Source organism: Vitis riparia, chromosome 13 (genome assembly GCF_004353265.1).
Source record: "Vitis riparia cultivar Riparia Gloire de Montpellier isolate 1030 chromosome 13, EGFV_Vit.rip_1.0, whole genome shotgun sequence".
NCBI classification, from domain to species: Eukaryota; Viridiplantae; Streptophyta; class Magnoliopsida; order Vitales; family Vitaceae; genus Vitis; species Vitis riparia.
Genome location: NC_048443.1, coordinates 1315699 through 1342106, shown reverse-complemented (window position 1 = coordinate 1342106; position 26408 = coordinate 1315699). Strand labels below are relative to the sequence as shown.

General features: G+C 35.1%; 1 protein-coding gene across 1 annotated transcript; it reads left to right on the top strand.

Moving 5' to 3' along the window:
* The first annotated feature begins 1852 nt into the window (after window positions 1-1852).
* LOC117928097 (clustered mitochondria protein-like) lies at window positions 1853-25297 on the top strand. The gene is given in 30 exon segments (XM_034847930.1): window positions 1853-1926; window positions 2712-2954; window positions 6929-6990; window positions 7231-7420; window positions 7522-7662; window positions 7798-7954; window positions 8119-8222; window positions 8225-8311; window positions 8419-8520; window positions 9435-9570; window positions 9733-9861; window positions 11004-11400; window positions 11834-11938; window positions 12696-12814; window positions 13187-13304; window positions 13398-13517; window positions 14747-14881; window positions 14968-15138; window positions 15789-15875; window positions 16847-16981; window positions 17196-17351; window positions 17678-17746; window positions 20540-20698; window positions 20888-20944; window positions 21033-21073; window positions 21494-21613; window positions 22072-22381; window positions 22472-22579; window positions 23452-23523; window positions 24259-25297. Coding segments are annotated over 29 exon segments (4326 nt in total). The 5' UTR covers window positions 1853-1926; window positions 2712-2728; the 3' UTR covers window positions 24772-25297.
* The last annotated feature ends 1111 nt before the right edge of the window (window positions 25298-26408 follow it).

The following is a 26408-nucleotide window of genomic DNA, read 5'->3' as shown; positions in this document are numbered from 1 at the left end:
TATAGGCTTTGGAGAGTAAGTTTTTAAGGTAAAATAGTTAAATAAATTTGTGTAACTTGTTATTGTATAGTGAATTTAAATGACAGATCTTAGATCCCATGGTTTTTTATCTATGTATTGGGTTTTCCACATCTCATTGGTTATTTTTGTAATTATGTTCATTCCTTTTATCATAGTGATTATCTTTCATGTTTCATAAGTTAAAATTAGGTTATTAATTCTTAATCCTTATATTATAATTTTTAAAATGCATTCATTCACCCTATTTGAATGTTACCTATCGAACCACAGTTTTTCAAGTCTTCATTCATTTTTGCAAACCATTGATACCATCAAATAACTTTTCCTTCAATACCACCAAGTTTGGTCAATTTCCTTGAGGCATCTTCCCATGCAACCAAACTAAAATTGAGTATAGATAACCTTCCCATAACTTTTGCCAAACTAAAATCGAGTGCAAACAACTAGGTTTTTCTCACAGTGGTTTTTTCATTCATTTTTGCAAACCATTAATACCACCAATTAACTTTCTCTTCAATACTACCAAGTTTGGTCAATTTCCCCATGGCATATTCCCGTGCAACTAAACTAAAATTGAGCACAAATAACTTTCCTATAACTTTCCCAAACTAAAATCGAGTACAAACAACTAGGTTTTTCTCATAATGGTTCTTCCTTCATTCTTGTAAACCATTGAAAACACCAAATAACTTTCCCTTCAATATGGATTGTTGCGATTTTGAATGTCATCTACTTGGTTAAAAGTGAATAAATGTTCAAATATGCATATATATATATATATATATATATAATATATATATATATATATATATATATATATATATATATATTATTTAGCTTATGGACTCTTAGTTCTCTTTCTCAGATCAATGATGTCAAAGACGAAGCAACGAAAACTTTGATACTATAGATAAAAGATCAGGAAAGATGATAATAATATTACAAAAGCAATAATTCCTACTTTTGAGGACTTGTTAGAAAGAAAAAATGAGACAAAATATTTTTCTAATGAAAATATACATCCAAACCCGAACATTTAATTAAGAATAACCCCTAAAATTACTTCTCTAATCCATAAGTTACTCTTCTAAAATTTTCTCTTCAGTATTCATTGATAAAAAAATAAAACACATACTATAGACAATTTACCTTCCTCCAAGCTTGTCATATCGGAGCACACAAAAATCAATAAGGGTTCATTTGCTTTTTCATTTTTTATTTTAAATTTCAAACATTTTTATTGAGTAAAATCAAGGATTTGATTTTATTTCCAAAAAAATTGTTTTATTTAATTTAGGTCATTGATAGCAAAGTTTTATCATTTCTATTAAATAAATTCAACAAATAAGATAATACATTATTTAGAATATGTTTCACGGTGTTTCCATCAAAAGTATTTTAGTGAAAATATTTTCTCTGTAAATATTATTAAATAAATTATTTATCAGGTGTTTCTCCTATAAATAAATTTTCAATGCTATAAGTGATTTTTTATATTTTTTTAAAAATATTTCATAAAATTTACCAAACATCTATTTTATTTCAAAAATACTTTCTAAAATTACTGTCACATAAAGATTATCCGATATAAACTTTTTAACACTTGAGAATAACTTTTTAAATAAATTATTTCAAAGAATGGAAAGATTAGAGGCATTTTCTAGAATTGCTATTAAACAAATTCAAACTTTATGGCAAAAAAAACCCTAAAGAAGTAATGAACCCAAAGTCCGGCCCATTACCCAGGCCCGGACCCACCCCGCCCGGCCCAGACCAAACCAAGGTTGGGTTTTTCAATAATTACTCTAGGCTCTTCAACATAAAGGGCGAAATCCGCCGTCTCTCAGCCACTTCTGTCTCTGCTCTGTTCTCTTCTTCCTCCTGCGCCTTCCCAAAACCTCACAGGTGTTTTTTTTTATTTTTTATCTCTGTACAGATTTCTCTTTCTAGAGAAACCTGTATCGATACTATTATCAGCATATTTGTCCCTTTGTGCATGTCATTTTCTCTATTGATTTGGCTGCGATTATACTTTTTATTTTTATTTTTGTACTTTTGTTATTTTTTGGGGTATTTTTGTTGAATTTTTTTGGGTTGATTAATCTGTTTGGCTCCTGGGAAAATGGAAGGGAGGAACCAGAACGAAGAGGAAATGGGAGGAAATGGAAATTCTGGATTGTGTGCTGCGCTTTGTTTAGGTTTCCGGAGGATGAGGGGAGTGAGGTGTGGAGGTTTTTTGTTTTTTCGTGTTGTGGATTGTGAGATTTGGAATTTTAGTCAGGTTTGTTTTCTGGGCTTTTCTTGGCGGCCGAACAGTTGGAGTTGGTCATACGCTATTTGTTCTTCAGAAATGATTGTTTTATTTTATTGATTGTTTTAGTTTGGAGTCTCTGAATTGTTTGGTGTGTACTGTTGATGTGAAGATTGATGGATACTAATCATTATTCTGTTCTTTTGGTGTTCTTTTATATATATATTTTCGTGAATAAATCTATTCTTTGTATGTTCATTGGATTTATTTTATTGATTGAAAGAGAATGAAATCATTTTCATTGATTTTGTGTGATGTTTCTTGTGAAATTTTCTTCTTTCTGCTAATAACATTTGTAATATTAGTGAGACTTTTATGCAGGTTTTTATTTTTTATTTCATGTGTTGTTATTTATTTATTTAAATTTTGATGCGGGTAGGGAAATAGGAGGCGAAAATGGCAGGGAAATCTAACAAGGGGAGGAATAGGAGAGGATCGCACAGTGCTACAAACTCTTCAGAACCAGTTGGTTCGTCTGATTCACAAATGAAAGATAATGTAACTGCTTCAGGGTCAAACCAAGCTGAGGCTAATGGAGTCATGGCTACTGCTGAATCAAATAACACAAATTCAGAAGTGAAGGAGTCAGAAACTGCAAACACGAAGGACGGGTCAAAGCAAGGTGAAGTTAGTTTTACATTTAGTTTACTACATTTAAGTTCCAGTAATTTGTTGGCTTCCGATGCAGAAAAGTTGGACAAGTAACACACATGACCCACATGTGCATTTAATGCATAGACATGTATCTGTAGCTACTTGTAGTCTTCTTGATGTTCATAGTGTTGATACTTGCTTTACCTATTTCACAAGCTTTGTGCTTCTCTTGGGATGCCCTCACAATGGTTCTTGCATAGAACGTGTTCACTTACTTTTTTTCTGCAGTCAGGGGTTTGCTGTGATAATTTAATTCTTATGTTTTGTTTACTAAATTTACTCAGTAACTGAAGAAATCACACTCCTTCATGACCCAAAAAAGGACATATTCATTAGCCTCTCATTATGATTTCTCATTCTTCAAGATAAGCAAGGGATGAGTTGTTTCCATACATAGACCAAATGCTCAGAAAATCCATGCAGTCTTAAACGTCTTTGAAAAGTTCAATCACTAGTAATACCGATCTTATTAAATGTCCTCAAGGAGGTTGAGATCTCTGTCAATATATATCATATCACTCCTCTTGAAGTCTCTTTTTGCCAAAATTTCATTTCTGATCCTTCTTCAGGAGAAGATATGTAGGAAATCCATGCAGCAGTTGTGGTTGTAGTGTGTAAAGAGGTGGGAGCGAAGAGTATACAATTTTTAAAAGGTTCAGTGATATTGTATTAATTGGTGTTTTATAGGTATGCTTGTTCCAAGTAGTGTATTTTTTGCATCCCATACATCAGATAGTGGTCATGCATGAATTAGTCTAATTTATATTATCTTGTGGATTAATTCCTTTATTGTTTATTCAATTTTTTTTCCTGATTGGTGTCAATACTGAAAAGCATATATCTCTCTAGAGAGAGAGAGAGCAAGGATATGTATGATGATGGACCTTTTATATGTAAATCAATGTGAAGCATTTGTGTAGATCTTACAATACACAAGAGTGGCTTCATTCAGTAAGCAATATATATGTCATGTATAATTGGATCATAGTTGTTAAAGATATGCCTAGGTTCAAGGCACAATGGGACCTTGGTTGTAGTGCCTTGCCTACCAAGGCATACTACTGGTTGAGAGGTGCATCTTTTATTTTTGTTTTAATCTTTTGTTTTACTTTTTGTAATTTTTTTAATATCTTAGTGCAAGACAACCTTGTTTTGACCTCCTTTGTGAAACTGAATGTTGTTTTTCCCTCTTTTTTTCAAAATATGAATGCAAGGCCTTTTTCTTGTAATATTGTGTTGAGAAATGTCAGCCCCAAAAAAATGCTTATATTTTTCTTTGGTTTCTGAGCATTTCAACACCCAAATAGTGAAAAATAGAATTTCTGTCTTTTTTATGCTTTAGTTCCTGAAATTTCTGTCTGTACTTCAAAATTTTATATAATTGCATTATTTTTTATTGGATGTCTCTAAAATGTGTGGAATCTTGATCTTTTTGTTGTTTGGATTGATATTTTGGATTATATTTAGGGATATATGAGTGAATGACAAATGTTTGCATGTCTACATATACAATCTTTTATAAAATTGCACAAGTGCCCTAGGTTGCACTTCGCTTCTCTCAGGCACGTGACTTAGCTGCGTCCTACCGTTGTGTCTTAGGTGCGCTTTGCGCTTTTAAGAATTATTCATTAGATTATTTTTTGTTGTTTTTAACAAATATGAGTGCTAAACTTTTTCCTAAAATATCATCAAATTTTTGTTTATCTTGTTTAAGAGTGCTCTGAAGTTGATAAAAAATTTTAATAGCTCTTTCACCTTCTCCCTTTTTTCTTTGTAAAAATTGAACATTTTTTTCCTAGTGCACTTAGAATCTAACACCATCCTCCTAAAAACTTTCAATAGCTCCCTATGAATCTCCATTATCTTTAGCCCTCAAGGCTTGACCGAAGTGGCAAAGGGATTGGGGCAAGGGTGGGGGAGGTCCTAGGTTTGGTTCCATGTAACAACCAAAGAAAAAAAAAAAAGAGCAGGAAAGTTGGCTAAAAGAAATTAAGAAAATACTCCTTTTTCTTTTGTTCTTATTAGGTAAATTTAAGGTATATCTATAGGTCCCAAATAAAAGGGGGGTAAAAAATTTCAATAGCTCCCTATGAATCTCCATTTTCTTTAGCCCTCAAGGCTTGACCGAAATGGCAAAGGGATTGGGACAAGGGTGGGGGAGGTCCTAGGTTTGGTTCCATGTAACAACCAAAGAAAAAAAAAAAAAAAAGAGCAGGAAAAGTTGGCTAAAAGAAATTAAGAAAATACTCCTTTTTCTTTTGTTCTTATTAGGTAAATTTAAGGTATATCTATAGGTTCCAAATAAAAAGGGGGTGCATCACTTGTTTGGAATACTCTTTTTTCTTTTGTTGGTCAGATTTTGTATCTCCTTTAAAGGATGTCTCATCCTGCTTTATACTTTTTGTGTTTATTTAATCAGATGAATTGTTTTATTTTTGATCAAAGAAAAAAGGGGGCATATGAAATTCTCTGATTCTCAGATGGACACATGGGTTGAACTTATTTCCCTCAAGAGCGTAGTTTCTTTTCCTTTTGTGATTTTGTTCAAATTAGGAAACCCTAAAACTATCTAGCTTGACAGCTTGTAAGTGGGAAATCAATTGATCACCTTTTCTTCATTGTCCTTTTTTTTGTTTGGGTTTTAGTTGTTTTTTCTGTCTGAAATCCAAGGAGTGGTCTCAGCAGGCTTCCTTGACATCTGGTTGTTTCCTTTTAGGGATTTGGTAGGAAAGGCACGAGATCTTTTGCATCATACTTTTCTAGCCACCTTATGAAGGATTTTGATTTAGAGAAACACTATGATTTCAGAGGAGAAGCAAAGATCTACTTGGGACCTGTAGGAATTGGATCTTGATGACTGAGGAGTTGTCTATTATTCCTGTTAATCTTTGTGATTCAGTAGTATGTGGCCTTTGTTCTGATCTTTTGAGCATTTTATATGGGGCTAGGGGTTTTGTTTTCTTGTATTTCTCTTTTATGAAAAGGATCTCTCATTTTCCTTCTTTATTATTTTTTTTTTTCAAATAAAACTTCTTTGTTTCCTATTACAAAAAGTCCAATTAATTTTTTTCAACTTGCTCTTATGTTAAAAAATGACGGATTTTTTAAGATTTGAGGACTTTTTATGGTATCTATATCCACATTCTACACGAATATATGTTATACTAATATACAATTCTTTCTTTTGGTATGTTGGTTTGGGACCAGTTGCAAGAGCTAATAGACTGCTAGTTGAAACTTAGAAGTTGTATTTGTAAATTTTGTGATGGATGATGCCATGTTTTATAGAATATATTTCATGAGACCTCTAGTTTTCTAAGTTTGTAAATGTCTAATATCAATGGATTCCTGACTTTGCCTCTTCAAGCTTTATTATCTTTCATAAAGTTGATTGTAGTTGCTTTATGCTTAATTCTCACAATATCTGTATGTTTTTGTGTTTGTTATGCAATTCTATTCCTGTAAATTTTCCAAGATGTAAATATATGACAACTTTGTACATGCATATTTACACACATACAGAGTATCTTTGGGATTCTATTCGTTTTCTTGCTTCTCTTTGGGCTTTTTGTTTTAAGGTTTTTAAGGGGATGCCTCTTAACGTGTTACAACTTGATTGGTTAGCGGTGTGTAACTAGAGTGCTTGCTTGTTCTCTCTTTGTATTCTCTTATATTTGATTACTTGTAGTCTTGTTTTTCTTTGGTGGGAGGATTCCTCATCCTTCTATTGTACCTCCTTTTTATCAATATATTCCTTTGTCATTTCCTATCAAAAAAAAAAAAAAAGATATTTACACACATGCATATCTTCACTTGCATAAATACCATTCATCTCTAATAAAACCTTATCTGTATTATTTTATGTATTAATGTTTTGCTGAAGTATTCAATTTTATTTTCCACTTCAATTATACTTATATAATTTCTCTTCCTTATGTGCAGGTGAAATTAATCTTTATCCTGTTTCTGTCAAAACACAAGGGGGTGAGAAACTGGAACTGCAAGTAAGCTAACTTAACTTAATTATGATGATATTTCCTGTGATTTTATGGATGAGTAGTTGAAAACTACTGCATAGAATTTGCATTTTTAAGTTAATTTCTTAGTTTCCTTTTTGATACTTCATTTCTCTTTAATGCTAGTTATTTATGTCATTCATTTAATATGTTTGTGTTCTTGAATTTACTCTTGGCATTTTCTTTTCCCCGCTACTGTTAATGATTCAAATTTGTTGGCATTGGCAGTTAAACCCAGGTGATTCTGTTATGGATGTGCGGCAGTTCCTTCTTGATGCTCCAGAGACCTGTTTCTTTACCTGCTATGATTTATTACTGCACACTAAGGATGGTTCAGTTCATCATCTGGAAGATTACAATGAAATCTCTGAAGTTGCTGACATTACTACTGGTGATTGCTCATTGGAGATGGTTGCTGGTATGTTAATACAAATCCTCTTTTGCTTGGTTGGTGTTGCTATGCAAGTTTTATATGCCAGGCAGTATTTGTGGGCTCTAACATGGGATGAATTGTGGCAGCGTTATATGATGATAGGTCTATCAGAGCCCATGTTAATCGTGCACGAGAATTACTCTCTCTTTCCTCACTTCATGCATCATTATCAACATCACTTGCCTTACAGCATGAGACATCCCAAACTACAGCTTCAAGTTCAGGAGGTTCGGGGTTTAAGCCTGCAATTTTATTTCTTTTATCTTTCAGCATTTTATTCCATCATGTTTAGAGGATCTTATGCATTTAAAATTATGGGAGACTTGTAATGAGTATGATTTCACGATTTTACTGTGATCCAGATCCAGTGAAAACAGAAGTTCCAGAGCTTGACGGTTTGGGTTTCATGGACAATGTTGCTGGTTCCCTAAGTAATTTGTTATCTTCTCATTCAAAGGAGATCAAATGTGTGGAGAGTATTGTGTTTTCATCCTTCAATCCTCCTCCAAGCAATAGGAGGTGAATAGCTAACTTTGCTCTCTGCACTTGACATTTTTACACTGTTTATTGGCATCCTTATGTTTTAGAATTTGCCAGTATTTTATTGTACTTCTATTATATAAGTCATAACCTTTATGGAAGAGGTATAAACAGCATGCTGCATGGTGTTTTTGTTCCTCCAGGCTAGTTGGAGATTTGATTTATCTGGATGTAGTAACATTGGAGGGTAATAAATTTTGTATTACGGGAACCACAAAAGTGTTTTATGTAAACTCAAGCACGGGAAATACCTCGACCCAAGGCTGAGTAAATCTACATTTGAAGCTACCACCCTTATTGGTCTCCTACAAAAAATTAGCTCAAAGTTCAAGAAAGGTAACAATACGTGTTTGTGGCATTCTTAGTTTTGTTGGTAATGGAAGTGATATAATTATCTCATTATTTGAATGGACAATTTATTGTTTCTGTATCTTATTTTGAAGCTTTTCGGGAAATTTTGGAGCGGAAAGCCTCTGCGCATCCTTTTGAGAATGTTCAATCTCTCTTGCCACCAAGTTCATGGTTGGGATTGTACCCAGTTCCTGGTAAATTTTGAACTTACAAATAAGTTTGATCATGATTTTGATTCTTTATGGTCATGTGGTTTAAAAGCATATAAAGTTCTGGAAATGATGTCCTGACATCTCTTTTCTAATATAGTTTCGATGCAAATTAATGATACAGCTTCATAAGCATTCAGATATGGTATCTTGAAGCTGAGTCAAGTTCAAACTGGCATTATTGTTAACTTGTCTTGGTCACATTGTTAATATAGCATTTAAGCACCTAATGCTTGCCTTGTGTAATGATTTACACTGGCTGATATGTTTGAAACAAAAGAAAAAGTTTTATCGGTCAATTCTAGTTGGCATCAAAACTGGGCGCTGTCTTGGTTTCTTTGTTTGATTCTTGCACCATCTTTTTATGCCATAGACCATTGTTTCAGGCTAAAGCAACATTTTTTCTGCCTGCTTTGTGGATTCATCTTCAAAGCAAAACCTTGAGTGTGGAAAAGAGGTTTTCTATCACATGACACTGTTATTAGTTGAAATGCGTTGAGGCTTTGTGAACCTATAGTATAAAGTCATACATAGTGGAAAAGGAGGCATATTTGCTGACGGTATGGTAGCAGTGTTCAAGAAATTGTCTCCATCACCTTTTCAATATATTTTTCAAGTTCTCAAATTTACTTGGCTACACAGCCTGCACTCCTGCTCATTTTCTTTTCTGTTGCCACTTATGGTATTCGTTGTGTTATTGTATGACGATACTTTAATCTTATTTGCTTTAGTAACTAGACTAGTAAGTTTGGAGGGTTGTTCTCTTATCCTATTTTTATGTATATTTACAATCCAGCAGCAATGTGATGTACGGACTTGTTTGTTTTGTGCACCTTTAAAATTTCTTGATGCCATATATCAGTTTGCCTAATATTTTTTATATGGGGGACTTTTTTCAGATCACATACGTGATGCAGCAAGAGCTGAGGAAGCATTGACCCTTTCTTATGGAAGTGAGCTAATTGGCATGCAAAGAGACTGGAATGAGGAATTGCAATCTTGCCGGGAGTTTCCCCATACATCTCCTCAGGAAAGGTGCGTTCTATTCTCTATTTTGCTTGCTACAGTTATGGATATTGTTTCCCCTATTCATTTGCTGCTTATTTTTCTTGCCTTACAATTTTTTTGAAGTATAAGTGCAGTGAAGTTTATTTCACCTGTGGCATCTAATTGCTATTTAAAATTATCTTCTAACAGGATCTTGCGGGATAGGGCCCTCTACAAAGTGACTTCTGACTTTGTTGATGCAGCAATAAGTGGTGCTATTGGAGTCATCAGCAGATGTATACCCCCAATAAATCCTACTGATCCGGAATGCTTTCACATGTTAGTGGAACCTAAAATGAATTCCGTAACATTTTCAATACATTGTGACATCTCTTAAATAGTTTCTTTTTGCTGCTTTGGTATTGAAAAGTACCATGATTGGATTTGCTGGCTGTTTAACTGGAATGCATTATCTTCTCTCTCCTCCATCCTTGCTAATCATTTTTTGTGTACCAAATCTCCAAAACATCTATTTTATATAATTCACATAATGAAGTCTAAATAAAAATGTCATTTTCCAACATAAAAGAATCAACTTATCTCTCTCATTTCATTTCCCCAATAATGAGTTGTCTCTCGCATCTCTGACAGCCTTTCACACCCAACTTCCTACATTTTTCAACTTCTCTCAACAATATTACATGTACATATGCATTGTGTGTCTGACCACTTTAGCATGTCTTTATGTTGCTTATTAGCATTGAGTTTGCAACTTGTTTACTGCTAATTATCCTCCATGTAACCACAGTCCTATTTCTTTCTTTTCAACTTGGGAGGATGTATTGAGTCCATAGATATCTGAACCAGACAATCTTCAGACCATGCTGATGGTTGCATGGATCAACCAGTTCAACCTGGGTTGACTTGGTTGTTCTAAGCCAGGTTCCAGAGGATATGAATGCTGTGAGTTTTAGAATTTAAACAAGACATAAGCTTTGATAAGTATGTTATAGACGTGTCAGACCGAATAGATTGCAACTCCCTCACTCAATATACATTTTTAGCAGATTATAAAGGTTTTAGTAGTTTTGGTGACAAGAAACAGTTGACTGGGCACTTCACCTTTCTCACTGGGTGGCCTGGTTTTGATTACTCTTGAGTAAGGCCGATATTCTTTGTTTCTGATGGAGTGAGATGGAGTCTAAAAAGAAAAGCAAAGTGAAGTTTTACTTTATGATGAATGCTTGGCCATTTGCAGGATCATATCTCAGAGTCAGCTTTGTCATAGAAGGAATACTGTCTTGTATTAACATATCATCTTGTGATATATGTGGTCATGGATTCAGACAATGAAGTTGTGAATTGGTGCTGTATTTGTGTTATTGTTTTTAGTTCCTGTATTTAAAATTCAGAGCATTTTACTGAAAAGTTATTTTTGAAGTTTTTTTTCTTCATGTTGACAAGTGTTATTTTGTTTCTAGGTATGTTCACAACAATATATTCTTCAGTTTTGCTGTTGATGCGGACCTTGATCAGTTGTCTAAGAAGCGTGCATCAGATCCTATTTCAAAGATTGAGAGCAGAAACTTGTCACACAATTCATCTGAAAAGGCTTCCAATGATTTGTCGCATGGAACTAGTGGAACTTCCAATGGGGAAAATTGTGATGGCTCAATGAAACTGGAACTTAATGGTGTACAGGAGTTGGCTCCTGATGTTTCTTCTGAGACTCAATCGATCGACAGTGAGCAGGCTACTTATGCCTCTGCAAATAATGATTTGAAAGGCACCAAAGCATACCAGGAAGCTGATGTTCCTGGACTTTATAACCTTGCTATGGCCATTATTGATTACAGGGGTCATAGAGTTGTAGCTCAGGTGCATGCATGATATCACTTCTCTCATCTTTTACAATGAAGCTCACCTTCCTGGATTTTATAACCTTTTTCTAGCTTATATTGGTTCCAAGTGTCATAGAGTAATAGATGTGTGTATTTGGAACCTGGGCATCATCTGTTTTGTGCCTTTATGTTGTTTCTCTCATAAAAGGGTATTTTTAATAGTTTTGGAAAATTTGCCTCATTAACCTTATTGATTGATGAAATTGATGAGTTGTCTGGTTGCTTATTTGATGACTTTAGCTTTTGACCTGTAACGTCCTACTATCAACTGATTGCATATCCTAATTTTTAGTGCTTTTGTCAATATATTTCTATTTTCAGCTATCTCTGTCTTCTTTCTTAATCTTGTGCTTCTTTTTTATTGTAATTTTTTCTCCTCATTCATTCTTAAAATATATCACTTTTTGCAGAGTGTTTTACCCGGCATCCTTCAAGGGGATAAATCAGACTCTCTTCTGTATGGTTCGGTTGACAATGGCAAGAAAATATGCTGGAATGAAGACTTTCATTCCAAGGTGAGGGGGATTTTATCTGATGTCATCTTTGCAAGTTTTTTACTCTATTGAGAAATCTTGTTGGTCTCCTTATGGTGATGGATTTTGTTTTTAAACTTGAGAGAACCTCAATGTGAAGAAATGATTGCAACTTAATAGTTAATAGTTTACTTTTTATTTTTTATTTTGTTTATTTTATGGTTATCTATATGAATTTCCTTTTTCTTTTATGACAGGAAGCTGTCTATTTGGATCTTTAGTGCAATGACATTTTAGACTCTAAGGAATATATCATTTTGAAAGAATGATATGTTTTAGGGCCAAGGTTTTAGCTTAAAAAAGCTGTTAACTAGACTCCAGTACTGTTACCTATTTTCTTTTACTTTTTCCTTTTTGATAGGAAGCTATTTATTTGAATCTTTAGTTGAACGACATTTTAAACATTAAGGAATATATCATTTTGAAGAAAAGAAACAAGAATGGTATGTTTTAGGACCAAGATTTCAGCCTAAAAAGCTGTTAACAAACTCCAGTACTTTTCTGACAATCACACTACATGGTGCTACATTCTGATGAGACCTTTGTCATCTTTACAGTCAGTGTGATGTTGGACTTTAGAGTTATCTCTTTTCTTTTTAACACATGATAATATTGGCCCATATGTGTAACTTACCGATGAAGAATTTAAGAGTGAGATATGTATTGCCCAACTTAGGATTCGTAAATTCAAAACTTGCCAATTGTTTTATATTATATTTATTTCTCTGTATATCTATAGGTGTTAGAGGCAGCCAAACACCTTCATTTGAAGGAACATACAGTCCGTGACGGTTCTGGGAATGTTTTCAAATTAGCTGCACCAGTGGAATGCAAGGGCATTGTTGGTAGTGATGACAGGTAATTACTTGAAAACCTTGGTCTTGCATTTTTTGAAATGGGTTGTTTTTATTTTTTGCTTTAGTGGTGTATGCTTGTTTCTTATACCATTAAACTTGGTTTGCGACATTAAGAAATTATGTTCTGAATTTTGGAAACAATTTGAGGACTGCTAACTAGTGCACTGGACCTTTTCTGTTTGTCATTTCTTTCTTGAATTTTGAAGTTGATGAACTGACAGGTTTGACAGTTCTAAACTCAACTGTATGCCCTAATTTGCATTTCAAATTTTGGGAGGCGACAATCTTATGTCATCTGTTTAAGCATTGTATTCTATTGTGTTGTGCTTTTCCACTTTGTTTTACTCTTTTTTACTTTTACTTTTTATTTCAGGCACTATCTTTTGGACCTCATGAGAGTAACTCCTCGTGATGCAAACTATACTGGACCTGGGTCCCGATTTTGTATTCTGAGACCAGAATTGATCACTGCCTTTTGCCAGGTAAAGGATGTCTTCTATCTTATCTTTTTTCAGCACTGTAGTTGTGTTTCCTTTCTTAAATTAAGTTTTGTATTGATGCAAGAAGGCTGAAGTGGCAGAAAGATTAAAAAAAAGACTAAATCTGGGGGTGAGGTTCATGTAGCCTCTGATTCTCCAAAAGCTTCTAGTGTTGATGAACAAGTGAGAACTGAGGCAAATGATGCTGTAGCTTCTGATTCTCAGGTAAAGAGTGCTGTTTCCATTGAAATTCATTTGGCTATACCATATGTTTAATACAGTGAAAATGCCTTCTCTGTGGAGTATTTTTCAGATGTGCATTACTTTTCCCTGTGGAAGCTTAATTTATCTTGTACTTGTTTTTATGAGAATAGACCTATTTAAAGTCTGCTTTCCTATTATATTTTTTGTGTATAACTTGTCTTGAATAACTATATTTGCTCTATACATGCATGCATGCAGGAGATTATATAATTACATAAAGTGGAGTTAGAAAATTCATTTCTTTGTAGGGAGTCTGCAGTGTGGCATCGTGGGGCATACAATATAAAATCAGGAAATGTAGGTTTCAATCATAGCATAGCCATGGCACAAGTTTTTCTAGCTATTAAACCAACTTGCTATTCACAATCTTTGATGATATTTTGACTTTTTTTAAGTTGAATTTTTTTATGCTAGCATGTTCGTTTGAAAGGTTTCACATGAATTGATACCTGGAAATTGTATTATTTTCATGCTAATATGTCACACCAAGTGTTTTCTCTATCAAAAACATCCTTTATAATGCATTGTGTCCTTGGACTAGGGGCGGTCAATCCATTGCTTTATAGCCTGAATTATATTCAAATTTATTCCAATTAAGCTTTGATAATGAGTGTGATCAGATCTGGAAAGCTGAATTTGAATTGGTTTATGAAATTGGTTATAATTGGTTCAAACTTGCACATATGTGTATACAATCTTGGTAGGATTTGACCTCTGTGTGTTCTGTTTACTGTGTGTATTGTGTGGGGGCCTGTGTTCTGTGTATGCGCCTGCTTGTGCTTTTTATGTGCGTGGCGTGTGTTATATATGTGTGTCATGTGTGTGTTGTGTACTGTGGGAATTGAGTGTATCACGTGTGTGTGTGTTAGCAACTGTGCATATAGTGTGTATTGTATATGTACATACATGCGTGTATATGTGCGTGTGCATGTGCCTTTACAGAAATGGTTTGATCTTATATCCTTGGATTTTATTTAAATTTGCATATACTTTTTTTTCCTAGTGAATTTTCAGACTTGGATTTATATGTTATCACATATTATTGGATTTAAGTTCTTGTCAGATTTGAATCTGCATCTCATCATATATAGTTGGAGTCAAACTCAATCAGATGTGACATCAAATCAACCTGTTTCCTGCCCTGTATCTCCCAAAACTTCATTATATGTACCTCCTATTGCTTTTCACAGGATTTGACAATTGAAGGGAAGATTGAGGCTGCCCCAGACTCTGCTTCTGCACATGCTGAAAGCACTGAATCGTGTGAGGAAATGTTTTTTAACCCTAATGTCTTTACCGAGTTTAAGTTGGCTGGGAGTCCAGAGGTAAATTTTGTAAAATAAATCTATTCACTTGTCTATGTCTCAAGTCCAACATTTTCCTCTTACTGGCTTGTTTCCTTATTCACCAGGAGATTGCTGCTGATGAAGAAAATGTGAGGAAAGCTAGTTCTCATCTTACAGATGTTGTACTTCCCAAGTTCATACAAGATCTTTGCACCCTTGAAGTGTCGCCCATGGATGGGCAAACATTGACAGAAGCACTCCATGCTCATGGAATCAATGTTCGCTATATTGGAAAAGTAAGCTTGAGCTGATAACTGTTTCCATCCTATCCTTTTATTAATAATATTTTTATTTAGATTTTGGCCTAAAAAAGTGGTGCAAGTAAACATTTTCTAAAGCTTGAATTGGAAAATCTAAAATCAGTTGGGTGATGTGTGTTTAGCTAAGATGGATTGGGTTCCCCCAAGGAGCATATATGACATGATGTCCATCAAATTTAAAGGCTTCGGTAATTCTAAGAGAGGGATAGTTTTGTGGCAAGCTGCGAGCATAGCTCTAATTCGGGTTGTGTGGTGGGATAGAAACGCAAGGATTTTCGAGGATAAAGCAAGGAATTCAGAGTTCCTTTGGGACTCTATTGTTTTCCTTGCTTCCCTTTGGGCTTTCTGTTCCAAGGCATTTAAGGGGATTCCCCTTAATGTGATTCAACTGGATTGGATAGCGGTGTGTACTCCATAAGGATTGGTTCTTAGTGGGAGTTCGTTTGTTTTACGTGTATTTTCTTGTAATTTAGTTGTCTTTGGTGGGAGGATTTCTCATCCTTCTTCTTGTACTTCTTTTTTATATTAATATATCTTTGTGGCGTTTCCAATCAAAAAAAAAAATGTGTGTGATTTATATGTAGTTTGGTTTTTTAGTGAATTTAATGCTTTTGGCTTTTCTCCAGGTAGCTGATAGGACCAAACATTTACCTCATCTATGGGAGCTTTGTTCCAACGAGATTGTAGTTAGGTCTGCAAAGCACATTCTGAAGGTACCAACATTCTTTTGCCTACTTCAACATCTCATGTTTGTGCAAGTTTGTTGTGGAATTCCTTAATTTTTTTTTCAAATAGAGCTTGATCATGACAATTTTCCAAATAGACCTTTATTTTAAGCATAAAAGGTTTTCATGGATTTGGGCATGAAAAAGGAAATGTGGCATCTTACAATTGCATACTGTGTTATTGTAAGCCAATAATTTATTTATGAAAAAAATACAAAATGAGATATGAAGGATGGGGGATCCTTAAAACAATGATCCTTAAAACAAAATAATGAGAAACACAGTCCAGAACCTCAAAAGACAACACCATCACTCACAAAAACTTCTTGAATGGGTTGAATGAAGTTGACCTGTATCAAATATGACCCAAATGGGTTGGATCGAACATTTTCTTTACTGCATGTGTTTCCTTACTAATATTAATAGTAGAACTAGGCGCACCTGGGTCATGATTTTTCAAGTAAATGACTAATGCACACATGCTACAAATAATACCTGAGAGGAAAATAAGTAGCAAAAACTTTAGATGTCTATGTCATTTCCGGTTTCTGTCAAGACACTCCCTTGAATTAAATTAAACATGTGGATGTTTTGGTAGAATGGATAAAAAAAATGGAATGTGTGTGCTCGCATTCTTCTCTATCAGGGTAAACTTATGATCTCATTTTTTCCATGGTACCAAGTGTTAAAATTATTGACCATGCATGAAATTTCAGATATGCTATCTTTTTTCCTAGTTAAGTCAAATTAGTGTATGTTCTAAATGCCACACTTCTGAGTAAGGTAGCTAAATACAAACAATTTTAGTTTGTCATCTAAATTAAACTGTGAATTTTGTGATATATTAGGATCTCAGTGCTTAGATTGATAATCAAATGCACATAAAATTGCCAGCTGTAATTTTGCGTTAATAAGGGTTCATGGTTTATCTGTTGGTCATCTCATTTCTTGTCATGCAGGATGTTTTGAGAAATACTGAGGATCATGATATTGGGCCTGCAATCTCACATTTCTTCAACTGTTTCTTTGGAAGTTATCAAGCTGTTGGTGTAAAAGCTACTGCTAATAGTACACAAGCCAGAACCTCAAAAAAGGTATGATATGAGAAATATGGATGAACTTATTCAGGATTTACCATTGCTTAACTAGAAGATGGGAAGACTTGTACAATTCAAAATTTTTGGGATCTTATTCTTACATCTATTTCTTATTTGTAGAAAAATGATTTTTTTTTTTTTGATAGGTCTTATTCATAGAAAAATGATGGACCTTATTGTCCTCTCAAGTAATCGATACAAATTTTTTCAGGACCATGCGGGCCATCATACTTCAAGCAGGTCTTCTAAAGCTCAAGCCAAGTGGAAAGCTGGAGCATCTGCAAGAAAGAATCAATCCTCATATATGAATGTTAGCTCAGACAGTTTGTGGCTTGACATTCTGGAATTTGCAAAACTCAAATATGAGGTATCATTAATTCAAGTTGATACTTTATTAGGGTGGTTGGGAAAACATCCCTTGAAATTTGAACTAGTCCACTCTTAAATGGAACATTGGAAAAATGGGTACATTCAGTCGAGAAATCAATTTTTCATCATTTGTGATTGGGACAAATTTATGCAATTGTGCGTTCTAGAGGGTGGATTTTTCCTTTCCAGCGCTGAACATATAAAGTTGACTTACCCATTTCTATGGGATGTCCAAGCACTTCCTGTTGTTCATACATGGTATTATTGCTAGTGTTGTCAATTGTGCATTAATTTATGTCTGAACCAAGTTCCTTTTTGATGTAGTTTGAGTTGCCAGAGGATGCAAGGGCACGGGTAAAGAAAGTTTCAGTTATTCGTAACCTTTGCCAAAAGGTAAACATTACATCATCTTTTTTACAACAGATCTCATCTCTACTCTTCTGTGCAATTGAAATCTTCATTGCCAGAAAATATCTCTTACCTGTTTAATATGTTATTTATGCTTGCGTCCCTTTTTAATACCAGGTTTTGAACTAATTACTAGTTAGCTAGTTGGAGATCTAGAAAACTCCATCCTATCCATGAAGGTGATGAAATATTAACTTGTATGCTAACCCAATGATATTGTCGCAAAACTCATGACTGGATCTTGCAAAAAGAACTAAATAACCAACATATAGATTTATTTGGCTAGGCATGCACTTTGATGTTTTCCTAAATCTAAACAGTTTCCCAAGTATGAAGGTGAATTAATGGAAATGCTGCCCCCATGGATACAAAGCTAAAACCACAAGTTCTAGGTCTGTAAAGGAGTAGCTGCACCGAACACCTAAACACTTACACATGATAAATTAAAAATATGAACCTAAACTTAGATAGACTAAGCGTCAACTCAAGCAAGCTTATCGATAGTATGGTATTTGCCTTTATTATGAATTTAAGGGATAGACTAAGCTTCTTACTTAGTTTATAGAAATTTGTTACAGTGGACAAAAGTACTATCGATAAGCTTGCTTGAGTTGAAGTTTGAATTCTATTAAAGTAACCTCAAGTATTTTTAGGGACACCGAACAATGTTCTGACATACATACAATAACTTGTTCTATGGAGCATGGAATGTATCCTATTTTGGGGAGGGCTAGGCTGATTTTGTATCCATCGTTTTTCTTTTTAGCCTTTTTCCCATGGGTATGCCTTGTATACTGTCTTTTTTTTTTTTTTGATAAGTAAAAGCAATTGTATTAAGAAAGCCTGAAGTACAACTGAAATTATACACAAAGTATACAAGGCAACAAGGCTAAAGGGAGAAGAAAAATGCAAAAAAATCCCTTACTTACAACCCAACCAATCAATGAAATCGAAAATGGACCATGAAGTACAATCTACATGCACCCTAACCCAATCCGAAAACATGTACAAAAAAGATTGTAAAATAGCTTGATCCGCTAATTCAGTATCTTCAAAGATTCTTCTATTTCTTTCCTTCCATAAAGTCCAAAATAAACATAAAGGGGCTGCATTCCACACCTTTTTTCTTTTTTTTTTTCCAACAAAGGTGTCGTTCCAACCAAGAATGGTTTCCTTGAAAGAATTGGGCAAAACCCAATGAACACCAAAAAGAGCAAAAATAAGGTGCCAAATCATAGCTGCCTTGGGACAATGAATAAGCACATGATTTGCTGATTCTTCATCCGCTTTACACAAATAGCACCTACTTGGTAAGACCCAACCCCTCCTTTTTAGTTGATCCATAGTTAGAATTCTTCCCCAAATAGCCTCCCAAGCAAAAAAGCTGACTCTCTTTGGAACCCAAGGATTCCAAACTAAGCTTGAAGGGAGCTCTACCGATGCATGGAACTAGGGATGAGAAGAAAGACTTAATTGTAAAGAAACCTTTCTTTGAAACTCTCCAAAACATGACATTCTCATCACCCCTTCTAAGCGCATGACCATGTAACCTACTGAAAAAAGTTTCCACCTCTTCCATCTCCCAATCATTGTTAAGTCTAATGAATACAGGGTTCCAATGACCCAAATTCCCGGACTGATCCCATAATTGAACTACCCAAGCATCCCTGGAGGAGGCAAGAGAGTACAAACTTGGAAAAGCCTCTTCCAAAGAATCCTCTCCACACCACCTATCCTTCCAAAATCGCACTCTTCTACCATCCCCCACCTTAAAAGCCACCCTTTTGCTAAACTCCATCCACCCGTTCCTAATCGCCTTCCAAGTCCCCACTCCATGACTCTCCTTTGAAGCGCCAGAACACCAACGTCCTTCTTCCTCTCCAAATTTCCTTACAATCACTTGTTTCCATAAAGAATCTTGCTCCGAAGCAAATCTCCAACACCATTTTCCAAGAAGAGCCTTATTCAGCCTAGAAAGGTTTTTGATACCTAAGCCCCCATCCTTTTTCTCCATGCAAACAATAGATCAATTCACCAAATGTGGCTTACTTTGAGAAGCTCCTCCCCCCCAAAGGAAGTTTCTTTGAATCTTTTCCAACCTTAGGCTCACCTTGCGAGGAATGATAAATAACGACATAAAGTAAATTGGGAAGCTAGAAAGAGTGCTCTTTACCAAAGTCAACCTTCCTCCTTTGGACAAATACTGTCTCTTCCACAAAGCGAGTCGTTTTTGAAATCTCTCCTCCACTACGTCCTAAACCCGAGATGATTTGAAAGCAACTCCCAAAGGCAGACCCAAATAACAAGAGGGAAGAGAACCCACTTTGCAGCCCAACACCCTAGCCAAGTCCTCAAAATTAGGAACCACCCCCACTAGAATCAGCTCGCTTTTGTGAAGATTGATTTTTAGCCCGGAAATCGCTTCAAACCACATAAAAGCCCAACTTAAGACCTCCACATGCTCCTCTTTTTATTGGTGCCCAGTTAATACATCCATAAATGGATATGTGATATCATATGTCAATCTAATATTTGTGTCAATATTCTGTTTAGTATTATAAAGAATTCTATTCAGTTGAAGATATGGATGGATTTAGGCCAAAACGGTTGTCGTTATTTTAAGGTGTTCACCTACAACTGCTGATTATATTTCATGTGATGATGATGGATATTATGGCTATATTGACTCTCAAAGTGATACTCATACTCCTGCTTCTTTACTTTAAGCTTGCCTTTTTGAATCAGCTACATTATGATAGAATATGGTGCTGTTGACAGGTAGGCATAACCATTGCAGCTCGCAAATATGATCTTGACTCAGCATCACCTTTCCAAACATCAGATATCTTAAATCTCCAACCTGTGGTGAAGCACTCAGTCCCTGTATGTTCAGAAGCAAAGGACCTTGTGGAAACAGGAAAGGTCCAACTGGCTGAGGTATGCACCTTGCTCTGTTCTCTTCACAGTCAGCATGAATTGATATTCTCAGGAGTTGGCATTGCATGAAATGATTGGAGTCACAATAGTGTCAAACACTGCATTAGAAATACATTCAGAACAAATTTATGTTATAGCTTTTCCAGAAGGAAGAAATGCAGTCATTGAATCCTCTGATACTTGTTTCAGGGAATGCTCACTGAAGCCTACACATTATTTTCTGAAGCATTTTCAATACTTCAACAGGTATGCTATTCCATTTTCCTGGATTTTCCTGCCCTTTTGAACTTCTTCAATATGTAAACTCTCTTGTTTATTTTATAATTAAATGCAGGTGACAGGTCCAATGCATCGTGAGGTTGCAAACTGCTGTCGGTAATCATCATCAACTTAATCATTCTGCAGCTTTTTGTTTCTCCTGTTTCTCTGATCTTAACAGATGCAATTTCAAGATTATGCTTATTTTGCTTTAATGTTTTGTCTAGACACAGGCATTTCTGTTGCTTCAGCTTGGTCTTTTGATTAATATCATTGATTGGAGGGCCAATTAAGAAATTCATTTTTACTATGCTCCTGGGGCAAATTGTTTTTGTTTTTTTTTTTTTCATAAATCCAAATACCTTTGCTTTAGGAGATTTTAGTGTATTAAATTTTCTTCAGAATGATAGTTTCTTCTGGCTAAATTTATTCAGTTCATAGATTTACTTGTGTTCTTTCTTGAGAACTTACCAAACAACCAACATATGTGGCTGAACTCCAAACCAATTTATGGTTCTCCCTTCCTTGAAATTTCAGGTACCTTGCCATGGTTCTGTATCATGCAGGAGACATGGCTGGAGCCATAATGCAACAGCACAAGGAACTGATAATAAATGAACGTTGCTTGGGTTTGGACCACCCTGATACTGCTCACAGGTACCAGTTCCTTGCCTTCTTTATCCTTAATCTTTTTTCTCAACTCATTGTGGAAGTGTGTGGATAATGAGTTTAAAAAAATGAGTTTTTTTATATCTTCTTAGTGCTTGATGGCACAGATATATTTTAATTTTTAGAAAGTATGAAGTATATGTTGATGTAAGAAACAACAACAATAGTCATACATGCATGGAAAATGAACTGATAAAATGCAAAAATAGAAAATAGTTGATGTTTGTTTGGGAATAAAAAAGATTGGTTCATTCCAAATGCAATGTACAACAAAATAGAACTCAATTTCCTAACTGGTGTCTGAAAACTTAATAAACGATGGCTTAACTGTTTTCTTTTTACCTTTCACCTTTTTTCCTTCTTCCTTTGTCTGGGTTATCCGTGGCTCCTTTTTATTGAGGTCTAATATTTGGCCACTTTGTCTGCAACCATGCTACTGCTCACAGTTATGGCAATATGGCCCTTTTTTACCATGGGCTTAACCAAACAGAACTTGCACTAAGGCACATGTCCCGGGCATTGCTCCTCCTGAGTCTGTCATCTGGCCCAGACCACCCTGATGTTGCTGCAACTTTTATAAATGTAGCAATGATGTACCAGGACATAGGGAAGATGAACACTGCCCTTCGTTATCTGCAAGAAGCCTTGAAAAAGAATGAGAGGCTTCTGGGCGAGGAACACATTCAAACTGCTGTATGCTATCATGCTCTTGCCATTGCATTTAACTGTATGGGTGCTTTCAAGCTCTCTCACCAGGTATGTGCTTTCATTGGAGATATGTACATATGTTATTAATGAACTATTATGAAGTATATACTCTTTGACTGAATAAAACTTTTGATATAGCATGAGAAGAAAACCTATGAAATACTTGTCAAACAACTTGGAGAGGAGGATTCAAGGACGCGAGACTCCCAGAACTGGATGAAGACATTTAAGATGCGTGAGATCCAGGTAAATGCATGGCATCTTAAAATGACTGAAAAAGTATAATCTCATTGTTTTTCAAAATGTGCTGTCTTTAAAAAAGGAAAAAAAATTGAAAACGATTCTAGTAACATGTTTGTCAGGACATTTTTGGGAACCTTTTTAAAATATTCCTGAAAACAGGTGGAAACATTTAGTGCACACTAAATTTTTCATGGTCAGGAAAAGCACATTAGCGTGTTTATTTTTTCTCAAAATAGCCAAAAAAGAAGGAAAAATGCGGAAATTTGTTGAGGCACATGCTTTCCAGAAAATTTTGACTGTGAGAACCTGTTTTCTGGAACATCAAAATGATTTTTCCCATCCTGTCTTACTCTCTTCCAGAATAGAAGGAAATGAATGAACTTAACATTCCCAAATATTCTCTGTTTCCTATTTCCTGAAGATGGATTGGAGGCCTTTAATTTTCTTCATTTTGTGAAATTTGTTCAACCATTGAAGTGAGTTTTTGTTTAGAAAATTTTGACTGAGTACCTGTTTTCTCGAACATCAAAATGGTTTTTCCCATCCTTCTGTTTTACTTTCTGTTCCAGACCAAAGGAAATGAATGAAAACATTCCCAAATATTCTCTGTTTCCTATTTCCTGATGATAGATTGAAGGCCTTCATTTTTCGCACACTGAAATTTATTCAACAATTGAAGTGACCTGAAATTACAACTTAAAATGGTGTGGAAACCACATTCTTCAAAGTGGAAACTCACCTACAGAACTCATTTTCAGAACCCAAATTAGCGCACCCTAAAATATCCGGTGATGAGAATGTATACTAAGGCCATTTTAATCATTTTTATTTTTTTTGTTTATGGATTTTTTGAATTTGAAAATCATTTTTGGCAGCTAAATGCACAAAAGCAGAAAGGGCAAGCCTTGAATGCGGCATCTGCTCAAAAGGCTATTGATATCTTGAAGGTATGTTTGGATTCCATTTAGTTTGAATGGTTTGCATCAGATTTTTGAACAGGGAGCTGATAGAGCCTAAATATGCTCCACCAACACATGCTTTTACCATTATCATTCAACTCACCAGTAATTCGTACTCACCCTTATAAAATTCCCACTAACCTGTTTAGCTTGCGAAAACTCCCGAGTCCTGGTCCTACAACTTTTTGTTCCCTGGTATTTGCTATGATACCCAGACTCTTCAACTTCACTCAACGTATCCATGTTGACATGACACAACATAAGCGTTGGTGTAGGATCCTTGTTGGACACTCCTACTTTGTTTCCGATATAACTGTTGGATTTTGATTGATCTATTCTTTTTATTTTCAATGTCCTTAAAAGATTAGAAAGAAGTAGGAAGTTTTCATTTATTATGCGGTATCCCATCTCCATATTGAAGTTCTGGCTCTTGTATCCTTTTTAGCCAGTTTCCTGTATCCTAAATTTCGGAGTTCAAAATTTTTTGACTCCTAGATATGTACATGGCCCCAGTCCAAGCAACATAATAAGTATCTCCAGATGGACACTTGAAACTTCTTGCCTGGACAAGAACTACCGCTGTTTCTAGATAATAAGAAAAAGATGTTTAGGCTGTTAAATTAGTTAGATGAGTTCCAGAACGATGTTTCTCTAGTTTCTGTTATGTGTCTGGTCCATGTCCAGTTGGAAATCTGAGTTTTTTGTTTGAAATTTGAATGGCAGTCCAATCCTGACCTGATGCATGCATTCCAAGCTGCTGCCGCTGCTGGAGGGTCTGGGAGTTCCAGCGCTTCTGCCAGCAAATCCCTTAATGCAGCAGTGATCGGTGACGCCGTTCCCCGAGGAAGAGGAATTGACGAAAGGGCAGCCCGTGCAGCAGCTGAAGTCAGGAAGAAAGCTGCAGCAAGGGGCCTCTTAATACGCCCACATGGTGTTCCAGTCCAAGCTTTCCCACCACTCACCCAACTCCTCAACATTATCAACTCTGGTATGACCCCAGATGCTGTGGATAACGATGAAGCAGAAGCAGCAAAGAAAGAAGCCAATGGGCACCAAGGCAACGAACCAGCAGACTCAAAAAATGAACCACCACCCAAATCAGGGAAAGAACCAGCAGATGCCAAAAGTGAACAACCCAAATCAGGCAAAGACGATCAAGCTCCTGTTGGACTGGGCAAAGGCTTAGCCTCACTGGATGGCAAGAAGCAGAAAACAAAACCCAAGGTCGCAGCCTGAAGCTTTTACCGGAAGAGTTTTTTTGGCGACTGACCGCACTTCCTATAGGTATAGTTATTTCCCAGTTCTCCGTGAAATTAGCAATTTTCGACTGGTTCAAGTGATTAGCCGTCAGGATGGTGCTCTCTTCACTTACTAGAAGTTAGAAGAGTATGTAGACGTGCCATTGAACACCCTTCTGTATTCCATTCTTTCAATAATCTTGCTCGTAGGTAAATGCACTCTGCTCCGGAATCCGGCGAGCTTCCAACTTAATTTTCCGATGCAAAGGTTAAATATATTGTCTGGTCACAAGCTGATAAATAATGTCAGTAAGATAGACCATTTTTGTTTTCTTTTGGTTTATTTATTTTTCATTTTTTTTGGGCATTTCTTGTAGGGTATTATTGGGAGCATTCCATTATTAGCTTGGTATAACTCTTACCCGGTGAACCATTTAATATGTAGCATAGTCATAATTGTCCTTTCAGTTGAGATGAGTTCCATTAGCCTTTTCTTTTTATATGGGAATTTAATTTTTCAGTGATCTTATTGCTTCTGTTTATTATTCAGCTTGTGTTTTCAGGATAACACCCTTGTTAATATCTTTTCGAAATTGGGTCACTTTTTTTTTTTTTTTTTTTCTACAATTTAATGGGTATTCCAAGTGGTGTTTTATGAAGGCATTTGGTATCATCCAAAAAGTGATATTTGGTACCAAAGATTGAGATCCCCATATATATATATATAGACATACATTACCTTATCATATAAATGCATTTTTCCATTCTTTAAGCCTTGTTTGGGAAAACTTCCCATGCCCATTGGTCTGAAAAGAAAATAAAGGAAAAGCAGAATGAAATATATATATATTAAAGTTAATAAGTTATTTTTATATTACTTTAAATTTATTTTATTTATCATAACGATTTTATATTAAATGATTAAAAAATGAGTTTCTAATCAAGATATAGGGTAAATTTGTGCCTTTTGTATGGAATGCTCTATATAAATATATGGTTATTGAAATACACATGAACTATACCTATACGATGATTGTCAAAAGATGTCATAAAAAAGAAAAAGAAAAAAAAAAGGATAACGTAATAGCGCTCTCTCAAAAGAACTCAACCAATAAATAAAATCAAATAAGAACATTGAGTTTTCAAGTATGTATAAACCTAGTCTAAGACAAAAGATGTCATAAAAAAAAAAAAAAAAAAAAAAAAAGGATAACATAATAGTGTTCCCTCAAAGAGAACTCAACCAATAAATAAAATCAAATAAGAACATTGAGTTTTCAAGTATGTACAACCTAGTCTAAGACAGGAAGTTACTAAGAAATAAATCTTTTAGTCTTTCGGTCAAAAAACTCATTTTTTTCAAATGATTTTCTATTTCTCTCCTTTCAAACTATCCAAAAGAGATACAAAGAAACAATCTCCACACATTTTTTCTTTTCCTTTTGACAAACCCTAACAAAGTTTCTCTTATGAATGAAGGTAACGCCTAAGAGATTAAAAAGAGAACAAAAGCTACCACAAAACCCTCGCCTTGCCACAATACAGTAGGGATGTGATCAATTAATTCCTCCTAGATATAACAAAGGAAACACCTATCAGCTAGTGTTCAACCTCTCCTCTAAAACTAATTTAGTG